The sequence below is a fragment of the Rhopalosiphum padi genome, chromosome 1, assembly GCF_020882245.1.
Source record: "Rhopalosiphum padi isolate XX-2018 chromosome 1, ASM2088224v1, whole genome shotgun sequence".
NCBI lineage: Eukaryota > Metazoa > Arthropoda > Insecta > Hemiptera > Aphididae > Rhopalosiphum > Rhopalosiphum padi.
This window is the reverse complement of record NC_083597.1, coordinates 18,946,733-18,961,377: the sequence shown is the minus strand read 5'-3', so window position 1 is coordinate 18,961,377 and position 14,645 is coordinate 18,946,733. Positions and strand designations below refer to the sequence as shown.

At 28.0% G+C, this 14,645-nt stretch overlaps 1 protein-coding gene across 4 annotated transcripts in view; it reads right to left on the bottom strand.

Annotated features, from left to right (window-relative positions):
• Positions 1–1,527: 1,527 nt before the first annotated feature.
• LOC132918880 (GTPase-activating Rap/Ran-GAP domain-like protein 3) overlaps positions 1,528–14,645 on the bottom strand; it is a 327,934-nt gene continuing 314,816 nt past the window's right edge. For all 4 annotated transcript variants that reach the window (XM_060980221.1, XM_060980248.1, XM_060980231.1 and 1 more), the window contains 5 exons: positions 13,910–14,144; positions 11,596–11,679; positions 10,745–10,863; positions 10,530–10,647; positions 1,528–7,550 (listed from right to left, as the gene is read on the bottom strand). In XM_060980221.1, the coding sequence (XP_060836204.1) occupies positions 7,315–7,550; positions 10,530–10,647; positions 10,745–10,863; positions 11,596–11,679; positions 13,910–14,144 (792 nt within the window). In that variant the 3' untranslated portion in view covers positions 1,528–7,314. The remainder of the gene's footprint in view (positions 7,551–10,529; positions 10,648–10,744; positions 10,864–11,595; positions 11,680–13,909; positions 14,145–14,645) is intronic.

Sequence of the window (14,645 nt, the reverse complement as noted above, 5' to 3'; positions counted from 1 at the left end):
ATTGCTGAATTATTAACAATCGAATTATGATTATATAATTTTAAATCATAATGATAATTAAATTGTATGGATTAAGTAGCTAAAATTCATCACAACATAATACAAAATCGTTTCCATAGATTAAAATTGATCATCCTAAATCCTAATAATCTTCTGAATGTTAATCAATCATTTGAAAAAGCTTTTCTGATGACCAAATGGTAGCTGACACTTGAACAGAAATAGTACCTACTTCTTGACTAAATATTGATATAAACAAAAATTCTGTTGATGGAGGATGTGGGTGGGATATATTTATAGACTTGCCTCCTTGTTTACCTAGAGTAACATAATTGAGTCAAATTTTCAACATATAAAATTAACAAATTGTTGACCCATGAACAAAAAAAATATAAATTAAAAATATCGTTAATATTTCTTTATTAAATATTTTTAAATAAAAAACAATACCTAGCTATATTAGTATATTATAACAGAAACTAATGATTGTATAAATCAACTTTTCATTGTAATATTTTTTTAAAGCAGTTTTTAAAAATAATGAATTTTTAAAAACTTTATTCTTGACTAAGTTAACAAAAAGTTGTTTACAATGTCATCAAATTCTAATGTTGTAATTATGTCAGATTCATCACACGGACTTGCCAATGCGGAACATTGTTATTATTTTTCACTATTAGTATTAAAAACTTTTGAACCGTACGTCGATCTGTGCAGTTGGACTCGTGGTGGTGCGTTCGAAGAGATACAAAAGTTCAATTTGTTTAAATAAAGTATTTTATCCAATTAAGAGTATTAAATTTGTGAAAAGAATGTCTGAGATATTACTATTAGACTTTTTAATTTGAAAATGGACTTGATTATGATTTGGTCTTTGTTGTGACATAGAGATTCTGAAATATGATTTTATAATTTTTCAATTTTGAAAACTACTGTTTTACCGCAGCTGAAGTATAACGGTAAGAGATAAAAAGAGTTACATGATTATAAGCCATACGTTTGTACAAATATCGATGAGTTGTTTAGTCGGTACGATTACGTTCACTTCGAAATTTGATGTTTGAGCATTATTAATTACTATTATTGACATTTGACGTAGGTACACACCGTAAACAACCGACCGGTTCTTGTTCGATTTAGATATCTGTATAGTGTATAGTGTATATCTATTTTGAAATGAACGCAATCTTTTTTTAAGCCAAATATCTATTATATAATTGAATTTGAGTTATGAGTAAACATGATCATAGATCATGTAACGTTTAACCAAAAAAAAAAAAATCGCAATTAGGTATATCGAGCTTGTTAAAGAGATAATTGTTCATAACACGTATAAAATCAGCTGGCCAATATTTCATAATTAAATATATCAGCTTTTGAAATTTATTTTTAATAATAATATTAGTACAATATTTATTTATATATATAATATATATACATATATATTATATAATGTATAATAAATGTATAATAGTGTTATAATTATAATATTATATAGGTATTATGTATAATATAAGTTCCTTAATCTTTTCTTGATAATTGGTATCTTTATTATTTTAATTTAATAACATGGTAAATAAAATGTAGACAAATCATATTATTCAATAAAGGTAAGTAAATAAATATGACATAACAAGGTTCATAACTTTTATAAGTACACAACTCAAAATAACAACTGATATAAATTATTGTTATTCTTTTATACTTTAATAACGTTTATGCTGTACTCTCTCTAGCACGACGCAAGTAATATCGGTAAGTCACCGATTTACAAAGAAAACGTAGAAAACGTATATATTATGGTAACAAACATCAGTTCGAGATAAACGTTATCATCGAACGAAAAAAAAAATAATCGTATATTGGAATATAATATAAGTAAATGTAAAACTATTTATTACAATAACAGTAATAAGTAATAACACTATAATATAATAGTCTAATATGGAAAAAAATTGACTTTGATTTTGATTAAAACATAACATATGTATCTTATATTAGGTACTCCTAAACATTTAAACACACAATAAGTCAAAAATATATATCGGTTACAATATTATCTAAAATGTCATAACGTCGAGTGGCTACTGTAAGGATTGGACTGGTCAATTATAGGTAGGTACTCATTTTACCGGTAAAATATTTGAAATACCGTGAATTTATATGTGGTATTCACACGTCAAATGTGGATATGTCACATGTGCCCAAATAATATGCCCATTTTTTCTTTGATAAAAAATTCACTAAAATCCTGAATTTTGGAATTATTGAGTAGGTACTTATCCTATTTCCATGCCATATTTTAAAATAAATAGCATTTTTATAGCATTTAGGAATTGTTCTGTAGCTATACAATTTCATGTTTTCATACGAGAACAACTATTTTTACTGTAGATACGTTGTTAAGCAGATGATTTTTTTTTCAAATTTTGATGTACCTACCTTAATAAATTTTAATTTTAATGAGTATAGTTTTTTAATTATTAAACTTTATGTAATTATTTGAAAATAATAATAAGAATGAGTTATGTGTTAATAATATTTGTAAAAAATTGTCCGAGTATTATAATTAATATATTTAATAAGTATTAGATTATATTTTACATTTATTTTATATTTGATATTTAGTTATAACTAAGGAATATTAGTCTTAATAAAGTATAATAATTTAAAAAAAAATCTGCTTAGCAATAAAAAAATTTGATTCTCATATGAAAAAATAGTTGATTTCTCACAGGACATTTCTTAAGTCATATAATAAATCTAAATATCTTAAAATATGGTATTTTATAGGTACTTATTTAAAAATTCTAAAAAATCAAAATTGGAAATTTTGAATAATTGTATTATTAAAGGGTGATGCTGGTGAGGGTGTCTGATGTCAAAGGATATCACCCTGTATATATTGTCAAATATTATTTGAAATAGGTACTGCTATGGAAATAATAAATTAACATAACCTGTAAATGTCTATACATATATACCTGCAGTATCGGAATATTCCACTATAATATATGAATACGATAAATTCAAAATAGAATTTATACACTGCCACTCGATGAGATGATATGCGCATTTATTAGTTTTAATGGTTTTAAATTATATTTTAATTTTCAATATTGTACCTATTCGCATTTTTATTGACACCGCACAATAATCATATCGCTAAACTCTACTTGATAGGTTAGGTTATACCTAAGTATTTATACGGCCATAATTATACTTACTAGATAAACGATATGATAATTTTGTCACACATATACATAATAATAATAATAATAATAATAATAACTATATTTTATATTTGTTATACCAGGACCCGTTCCCAACACTATAACTGGAAAGATAGATTTTCTTTTATAAACTAATATTATTTAATAATTATTATTATAATATAAAATATATAAAGTTTCGACCACTGCGCTGCACTCGACGGGCATGTCACCGACAGAATAACAACGCATAAATCGTGTAAATATTCACATAATATTAGTAATTAGTATAATATATATTATATATATATAGGTAACTTTAAACATTTAAAAAAAATCATAGAAATCCTTAAGGTATAAATTTACATAGGTTGAAACCCTGTGTGGAGGTACGAAGGATACGGATTTCTGTGTCGGACGTGTATTACAATGATTATCTGTCAAAAGTCGATTTCAAGAAATGGAATAAGTACTTATACAGAGAAATTCGAAATTTTAGAAATGCGTGCCTGTTAATACTACGTGGACACACGTGTGTCACGTGATTTATGTTGTCTGGTTTCGTCGGATAAAACCGTATTTTATCCATTTAATCCATCAAACGGAAAAGCCACGATTTTATGCCATAATAATTATTAAATGCCTTCAAAAGTGGTTGGATTATGTGGGTCAATAGTTATATTGTCCCTGTAATAATATACGCGATTCGGGTATATCCAATAGCAGTTTCTCTGATATCGTCGTCGCTGAAATTCTACAGAACTGTTGTGGTGGAAGGCGAACACCAAATTTTACGGGCCGTATTTACGTATTTATTTATTTAGTATTTACTTAACATTTTATTTTTACAGGCATTTGGTTTCTGTTAAAAAAAAACTGTTCGTTAACAAACACGTATTCAGGATCAATTCTTTTGGGAGGGGGGGTAAATTTTTTAAAATACATTATTTATTTTATTATTATTTTAATGATAAAAAATGATTCTACTTTACCCCCTCCCTGTATTCGGGCTTGTTTGTTAAAACCACGGATCGATATAAATTTTGGTTTTCGACAAGAAAAAAAGGAAAAAGATGCCTGAAATTTGAACAAGGGCTCAGTACACACCTTATTACGTGTACGGTCACTGCAGTTTATAGATAAGTTATAACCCCACGCGAAACGTAATATTTTATGTACGATTACCGCGTAAATAATATGTGACTTACATGTGGTCGTCACATTTAAATAAATTAATCTATAATATTATAATATAGAATTACCTGTATAGAGTTGTGTTTAGTATTAATAGTATTATAAGTATATATAGTATGCATATAGTAATGAATAATAATAATAATTCAGTCGGACGAAAAATATTAATATAACACGCTCGAGATATCAAAAAATGAAAACGAAATGATTTCAATACGGTATTATGCACGTAACTTTGGTGGGTTTTCTTATTTTCAATCATAATAACAAACCCCTGACGATAATATATGTATATGGTCGTGAACGAGCAAGTATGTAATCTGCAGCTCAATAGTTGTGTGTAAGTAGCTCGAGAAATATTTGGTATTTGAAAATTAGTATTCGGGGACAGGGACTGCCTCGGGAAAAGAATGTTCAGGTACGACGTATGCTTTGAAAACCACGGCGGTGTTGTACATGATGTTCGGAGTGGTGGTAGAGGATGGATCGATCTCCTTCGGAAGGGGGGGAGTTGAAAATAATCATAATAACTGTGATCTCGAAAACATAATGCCGCGTTTTACAACAGCGTCGAATTAGAGTTTGTCGATTTCGTATTAATTTCCGACAAAAAAATATTGTGTAGTATAATGAAGTCGTTTTTTATTCGGATGAGATTTCGAAAACCAATTATATATCCGAATGTCCGATAGACGTGTATACGAGTGGTTATATTGTTTTTCGAATGCGAATTTTGTTGTAAAATCGATCAGAGACGAATTCTGTTTGCGGAAGACAGAATAATATAGGGTTGGGTAAGTCCAAAGTTATAACTTGTAAGCACCGAGGTACAATTATGAGAAAAAGATAACAATGTTCAAAATGTACGTGCACTGCAGTGTTAAGCATTTACAATCAATTAGATTCCGCCGACGTTGAGTGCGATAAAGATATTAACTGTTTAACCTTATCCGACTTCATAAATATTTTTTATTTCAACTAGAATTAATATTAATATGTTCGCGTGTTGTTAAGAAATTGGGCACCGGAAGTTAGAGCACAGAAAAGTTTTCATATAAGACAAAAGTATAACAGTAGCAGGTAATTCCGTCTTATAGAATTTATTTTTTTAAAGAATTATTTTGAAAATACACGTTTGTTGCATTTAAATTAAAAATTTTAAAACATATTAAATAATATTTTTAAAGTACCAGGGGATTTAAAAATATTGAGCACGGGTATTAAATATTTTCAACCACATGCGCACTTAAACCAAAAAATACCCGTGAGTTCGAGTGAAACAATATGCGCGGTCAATATTCGTGAGCGGAACTTTATGTGTATAGACAATCTGATACAAATCCAAAATTAATCTTTATAAATATTATTGTAATTTTTTATTTGATAGTATTTTTATGTATTATTGTGTATATATATTATATTCGTAGCCCTTTGTCGAGTAATTTGACGACGAAACGATATAATAACGGTAATAATAAATAATTAAATTTAATATTACTAATTAAACCAAATAAGATAATATATCTAATTATTATGTAATTAACAAAAATAGAAAACAATTTTTCCCTCCATAATCTTATACAGTACAATATAAAGAACGGAATGTATTTATAATGTTATATTGAATTTGATGCGGTGTGTATAACAATATACGTAATAAGGGATGATAATTTTTAACTTGCAAAATTCGTCATGCTTAACATCCTACACAAAATTATACTTAACAACGTTAAAAGAGTTTTAAATATATTCGTTCTGTATAATATATCTAACATATTTGAAGTAAACATTTTCACATTTGTTTTTATTTTAATACGTGGAACTACTTTTTAATCCAGAAAATATTTTATAAGTATAGTTTTTAAATAAGATTATAGGGGATGCGCCTTAATTTGTCGAATATTACTTTTAACACGTTAGTATGTATTATACTACACTCATTACAATTTAACATTTTAACAGTATTCCAATCATAAATCAAATAATAATAAAAATATATCTGATCACGTTTTAAGAATTAAAAATAATGGTTGACATTAACCGGGTCGATAAATTTAATTTGGGGTACAAATAAAGGCTATAATAAAGAGATCTCTAGAATATTTACGAATTTCGTGTATTTAAAAATATCAAAAGAGGAAATTTGAAGTTGTCAATATTTTAAGGTTTTAACTAATAAAGAGACGAGGAGTATTTATCAAAGTGACAGAGTAAAGTATTGCGTGTTACAAAATGTCATCATATATTACATAGGTAAGTACTCTTAAAATGTAAAAAATAATCAGAATACGTGTATGCTTTTGATACACTATACTGGAAAATATGCAGTGAAATGGGTCGAAGTCTTTTTCGTAAGTCAGTGATTCGCAACGATTCAATGCATTGTAATGTAATGAAATATAGTACTTAAATATTTATTTATTTTATGCGTTGTTTTGTGTTTTCTAAATTCAAACGGTAAATGCATATTTTATATATAATATAGAAGGATTATTAGATAATAATATTTAGCTTATAATAATAATCTTAATAATAATAGGTGTATTAAATAACTGCAGTAGGTAGCATATCTAAGCAATTTTGGTACGAATGCACTTGATCAGCATTGATACCGTATTATGATATATATGACGCGATCCTCCTCCACGATGGTAGTATATTATAATATAGGTACGATATTCGTATGGGTGTTGGGAATGAAGTTAATATTTTTTTAAATTAAATTAAAAAAGTCTTCTCATTGGGTTTGCGGACAACACCGTTGAAGCGGTGGCGGACGGCCGCTTGAATATGCCACCGAGGAATGCGTGGTAACAACAATTTTTTTTTTTTAAATATTATGTAGGTTTACGCGTTAAGGTATTTTTGTATTTATATTTTATATTGCGAGTAATGACCGCTGGAACGTTTATGTCTTGTGCAGCATCAGATTAGTCGTGTTGAGGCCAGTCGTTGGCGAGGCTGTGCAACTTCTGCTCGCCGACGTCCGGGATTTGCTCTCCGACAGTTTGAGGTTTTCGACGGCCTTATTCTCGTTCGAGTCGTCGGCCTCGTTGACGCACTTCCGGTCATATGGGCCGACCACGCCGGTGAGTGCGTTCAAAGGTATCCGATAAAGGCGAAGCGGTTTCGTTTCCGGAGACACTGAAAACATAAAGCGTCTGAAATTATAATTTAAACGTCACAAATTATTCATGTTCTACGGACACTAATTGCCGAGTAATATAATATTTTTATGTTTGTGCAAACAGTATTTAGTTATATCATAGAGGTACGTGGATCAAATTTGTCAGATATCCGGATGATTTGGATTTTCATAAGTTTATTTTTTTGATGTATCGAATAATCGTAATGAGTTATATTTAATTAATTATTTATGTTTCATATTTTATTAAACAATTTTAAACAAATAATAGGTACTCGAATCATGAATAAAACAAGTTTATAAAATTCTAAAGTTGTACCTAGACTTAGTAAATAATTGATTACTTAATTAGATATGTTATTATTTAATTATTAAATAATCATTAAACGATTTGAAAATCGAGACAACCTAAATTATATCTTTAAATCCAAAATCAAAATATACATTCAAATATTATAGTTTATTTTCCTAGCACTATATGTCTACATAGGCTTAGTCCCACAATGGTGGGATAAATCTTTGTTTACGAGAAAAAGACGGTATCCACCCAAGCTTCGTTCCAATCGATAAATATGTCCGTATATATTATAATATAAATGCGCCTGTGCTTACAGTATTACAATTATTATACACCAGATACATTATTTTCATAGAAAACAGAAAAAGAACAAAAAAGCGAGTAGGTCAAGTTAGTCACAGGTTTTTATTATATGTTTAGATGTTATGGAAATCATACATTAAAATTCTGAACATAGCAATTGATTATTCGGTTCAAACGGTTTTATTGTTTTGCATTCAAAATGCAAAGTTTAAGTTTCACATCGACATTTTTTAAGTAGCTGAAATCGATCGAAATCTTATATGCTTCATATTATGCACGTTTTTTTATAATTTATATATATGAATCAGAATGAGTGGAGTTATTTTTTTTTAAGTTATTCAGTATAATTTTTTATTTATGAAAAAATATTTCATTAAAATATTCAATATGGCTTTACATTTATGGCAATAATTATTTTTAGGCCATGCTTATTAAATACAGTTTTGATAGTTTAACTAATGTGGACTTATTTTCCGAATTGTTATTGCCGTTGTTACCAACAACCCCGGATTAAGAGGAGCAGGGGGGCCAGGGGGGCATCCACAACGGGTATCAAATAATAGTGGGCGCCTGGTGAATAGTACGTTTTTTTTTTATTAAATCAGAAATATTTGGATATACAATAATAATAGTATATTTCATATATATTAAAAGAAACATATGTATAATAATTTATACAAATTAATATTTTTGTATTTAAAAAAGTAAGAAATAAATTTATGAATATAATTTTTTTTGTGGGTCACCAATATTTTAATTAAGGTTATGGGCCCCCATAATTCTTTGGCACCGAGCCCAAAATTATCTTAATCCGTGCTTGGTTACCAAGATGTATTTTATTATTATTTATTATTTATATTTATAAGTATATAAAATGTGAACATCGTATTATTTAAATAGCATTATGATTTTGTTGCTAATCGAATAGTTAATAATTAAGACGTTGTTTATATTGTACTCTATTATGTTAATGTTAAATACTACCGAACAAATATTTAAGTAATAATATACAGATACGCGCAACTGTAAAAGTGCAATACGATTTCTCTCGAAAATAGGCTATCACTAGAACAGGGGAAATCAAATGAACACAGGATTTTTTACGTATGTATACGAGCAGTAAAAATTCTATGGCTTGTCCAAACATTAATTATTACTCTTACTACTGTTTTTTCGTTTTATGATACACAAAAAAACAAAAGAACCTTGTAAAATATGTATACTTTTTCAATCTCGACCATGTAACCAAAATAACAGTCTTTGAATACCTATTGTCGGTTTTAATCAAGAGACGGTAGAGCAATAAATACATATATTTTTGCCTGTTATACGGTGGTATGTTAATAAAATATTTTCAAAATATAACTAAAATAAAATATACTCAAATTTATTTTGTTTTCACTATTATTGTCAAAACTGTTTAATCACATTTTGGTCTCTATACATAGTACCTAAGTACTTATACAATATTTCGATGTTATTTGTTATTGTTTATTAATATATTATTATTATTTTATCAAAAAGCATATCACTAAATAAACTTTGCAGAATTTATAAAATATTTCAAATTAATTGAAGTCAATTTTGAATTAAGTTTTAACGGTGTACAATACAAATCGAAATGTATTTTCTCTAGACCCTCGAAACGAAGACCCACGGTCGCCGCGGGTCTTTATTTATTGATCAAATAATGTAAATACAACATTGTATAAGTATGTTCAGTAGTATTAAATCAATTTTAAGGACAAAGAAATACTGATTTGATACTTTTTATTTAAATAAGGTATATGAGAATAGGTATAGATGAATTACGTTCTGTACACAACTACTGTATAACCTAACCTTTGATGTTAAAATTCAAGTTTTCCTACATAACCTTTGGTTTATTTTATTTAAGAGTTGTTTAATGTGTTCAGTGAAAATTCCCATTACTTTGACCACCCAACACAGTTAGACATTACAATGAAAATGTTAAGCCTTGTTCGTTCGTTTATCGTTCATATTAACTGTAAATATACATTTAGACTAACTTATGAAATTATTTATTATTTTTTGTTGAAAAACGCAAGAGTGTAGGTAAGGATGGGTTGTATATTATTGTACAACATTATTTATTTATTGTTTCGTTTGAATGTGAGTCCTGCACTTTATGGTTAAACTATCACTGAATAAAGTGTGTATTCAAACTTCAAACGACTGAAATGTTGCAAATTTGCAATTATATTATTATAGGTACCTATAATATCTATAGGCCATAACATAAAAATTATACCAGGTCTTTTTCTGATTTTTTCCTTTTTGATATAATTTATCATATTATGCCAAAACTTCTGTACCTATTTCATTAACTGTATAACCTAATAAACATTATATTTACAATGCGGCGAAGCAGGCGGCGACATGCTCTCTCGTTCGGCTTTTTGTTGGTCCATTTGCAGTCTTTCCATTTTCCCGTGGAAAAATTCCGGAGCAGTAGTTGCAAAATATATGTCGTTCTATGTTAAAAAATAATAATTACAATAATTAAATAATAAATACCAATAATTTGGTTAGGTTTTTGTTTAAAAAAAATTATATATTTGATTACTTTACCTTGGAACAAATTAATTTTAGTTTTGGCATAGCCATAGTTTGAACTAAATTGCCATTGATTATAAGTCTGATTTCCATTGTATCCGTGGTAAATGCTATGATGTATGGGAAAGAACAAACTGCGGAAATACGAATCATTTTTTTTTTTAATATCAAAGTAAAATTCTCTGTAAGGTACATTTATGTTTAATATTTAAAATAATAATAATAATAATAATAATGATATTACGTTATAATTACGACCTAAAAGCACGGGAAATTTCTTATTCCAGGGGGTTCAAACAATATGAACAATAATACAATCTATTTCAGTTATTCAGCTATAGATAATTTGCTAAATTAAAATAATACATTCAAACGTTTGGAATATCAGATTTTTCGGACATTTTCCAGATTAAAGTTTAAATATCCGAAAAACTGGCTGCACTAGTATTACTCAAGACTGAAAATCAGCAATTCGATTCTGTTCAAGAAAGTTTTTTTAAATGAAAAATTATTCATAAAAAAATCATATTGTGAATAATGTATGAGTATAGAATATATATGATCGTTCAATATAGGTAATATTTATCTATAACTTATGTTTAAATGTATAATATTACTTAGCTGATAAAACATAAAAAAAAGAGTTTGCTTGTCGTTAAAATGAAACCGTGAAATGTGACGTCAGGGGGATAAAAAAATATATAATAACATATAGAAACCGTCAGACGTTCAAACCACAGAACTTGACTGAACGATTTCGCTGTCTTGTAAAGTTTGACTTTTCACCGAAACGCTAAAACACTATGCTTAATTAGACGCGTCGCTTATAGAGACGGTTTACCATACAAATGATTCATTATAATTACCTATGTCCTTCGGAATGGAATTCCAATGGAAATCAAATTCGGTTGTATTGTTTGTCTCACTGAGTTTTTGAAAATGACAAGTGTCTGTAAAACACGATGTGCGGAATTAATTATAAACTCATTATACAGCTCATATTAGTATACTAGAAAGAATTCAAACGTGAATAGATCATATATAGAACCTGTAATGAATTTAAACACGTGGAATTTCATCTAAATGTATACGTGACATATACGAGCGTATAGTAATTTGGTGTGTGCGTATGTAAGTGTGTATGTATGTGTGAGCGCTTGTGATGATCAATTGAAAAGTATATTACATTTTTTTTTGTTCTTGATAGGTTTTCAAATTTGGCAACATTTAATACTCGTATTTAAATATAAAATAGTAAAATAAGCACCTATTGAAGTATAAATTAATACTATATTACTTTAAACGTTAATTACAATGTCGTGTTGTAAAGAAAATTGCAATAAGGAGGAAGTGGTAAAAATTATCAAAAAAAAAAAAATAACTTTTTTGGTTGAACAAAAATATAAAAATAAATTATACCGAAATGTAATTAAACAATTAACATTTTTTAATGTTATAGTTATATACAAATACCAATAAATAAGTTTATCGTAAACAATGCCTTAAATCATAATAGACTCGTTAAAATATGTGAACAACATAATACATAATATGTATACATGCGATAAACATATATTAATATAATATATAAATAATAAAATAACTATACAAAAATGTTTTATAGGTATAATATGTATATGGTATTTACAGCCGTATAAGGCTATTTATTTAAATGGAAATATTAATTTTCTGTCAATTTTTGTAATTTTAGAAATAAATGTTTGAGATAATGATATTCTAAGAAAACATTTTTTTTAAACAATTTTAATCTATAATTTTCATTTTTTTATTTAGAATAGAATACTAAAACAATGTCAGTTTGGAAAATATCGATATATAACGAACGAATTTTTTTTGTTCATAAGTATATTTCGAAGTATCTATGACTATTGACTATAGTATATGAGTACGAGTAGTATGAAGTATGACTCTTGCTATAACAGTGAAAACTTACGGAGCACCTCGTATTTTTTAAACCACTATAAATACTATTTAAATATCCCAAGACGATTTACACTTAATAAATTAGCGTATCTGATTAAATGGATTATCTTGAATTATATAAAAAGGCAATAGGTATTTCCTATACATATGCTTTGTAGTATTATAGGTGTTATCGGTGTTTTTTTTTTACTGTAGCGTGTGCGTGATACGGTCAGGATGAATTGTGTTGCCTGGTGAGAGACGAGATGGTTAATTGACACGCTATATCGCACCTCCGATATAATAATGTACGCCCACCGATAAATTATATTTTATCATTATAAAGTTTAAGTGAGTTTATTTTATTTTTTCAAATTGAAAAATATGGCGCACGCCGAGGGGAATAATTTTTCTAAATAAATCGGAGTATATTTGCGGACCTATTCAAACTTTATAGGTAACGAGGTACGCCGCTAAATAATGGGGACTGAGTAAAAACACCTATATTAAAACTCATATGTTTATGTGTTATTAAACATTAAATTATTTTGTATATTATAAAATCGTAACTAATAGTATATTATATAAACAAATTATGTTTATAACGTAGGTATTACATTGAAAATTTTAAATTAAGGCTTGCAGAGATTTTTTTATTTGGAAATACTGCATTGTACAAAAGAAGCATAGCACATTCTATATATCCATACATACAGGTATATTACATGGATGTGTACAGCGAACAATATAATATGTCACTAGGGATTATTTTCAAGAATAGTTATGTGAAATGATGGCAGCGGCCACAAATAAAATACCTAAATAATAATTATATATTATAGTTTTCAGATATTTTTTAGTTTGAAAAAAGTATTTAGTGACACACACGTACTATAATATACAATAGGTGGTATTTAACTTACTAGATTATCTACTATATTCGTTTAAGTTCATATTCGATATTCAAATGAATTAATAAAATATTCGGATTGATAAAATATAATTTAAATCAAGCATGGTTCATGCCCCCCAAATTCTTTTAAAATTAAAAATAAAAGGTTTTGCTTATTAACCATGTAAAAAAATAAAGATAAAATAAAATAAAATCCTGGCACGTGCCTGAATGAAACGAGCTTTATAAAAATCAAAATGTCAACTGAGAAAATGGATGGACGTTATACTTTTGTAAGTGAGTGTAAGTTTATGTGTTTATGTGGGTGTTAAAAAAATGTGTGAACGATAAAAAAAAGTCATTACTGTTATAGCACAACAGCAATTCGGGCTCCTCGTCCTCATAGAGATCGGTGGCTGACACCAGGTGAGCTTTGGTGCCTTCTTGAACGGCAAACAACCGTTGTGCGGTGCCCGACCCATCGGTGATGATGTCGAACTGATGTTTATATCCGACGCATATACTGCACGTGTCCGAGTTACCACCGACCGCTGACTCAATTAACGTTATGATCGATGGCTGTTCGGCAATTTGGAATTCCTGAATAACATGAAAATAATGAATGTATTATCAATCGCTGCCCACGTACGCCAGTCCATTATTTAGTAAATATCTATTCTCTCCTCCCAATAGTTGGAAAACCAAACCTCCCCTACTTTAAATGATTACTCAATCCTATCAGAGAAAGAATAGTATATATTATATACAGTGTTTCGTGAAGATTTACACATCGCGATATCTCATGAAATAATAGAGATATTATAATTTTGTTTTTTAAGAGACTCACGGGGACAAGGCTTACAAGTATTTCATATTTTATTTAATGTTGTGGTAAAAAAGTTAGAAAATAATTTTTTATTTAATTATTTAAAAAAAAATCGAAGATAGCCATTTTGTGGTTTATTTTTCTGAAAATGTTGACGTTTTAACATTTATTTTCATTTATCTTATGATTTTAAATATTTTTTCTAGATTTCAGAAAAATTGTGAATTATTTAATACTATACAGTGCCAGAGTTATCAAACATGTGGCCCGCGGGC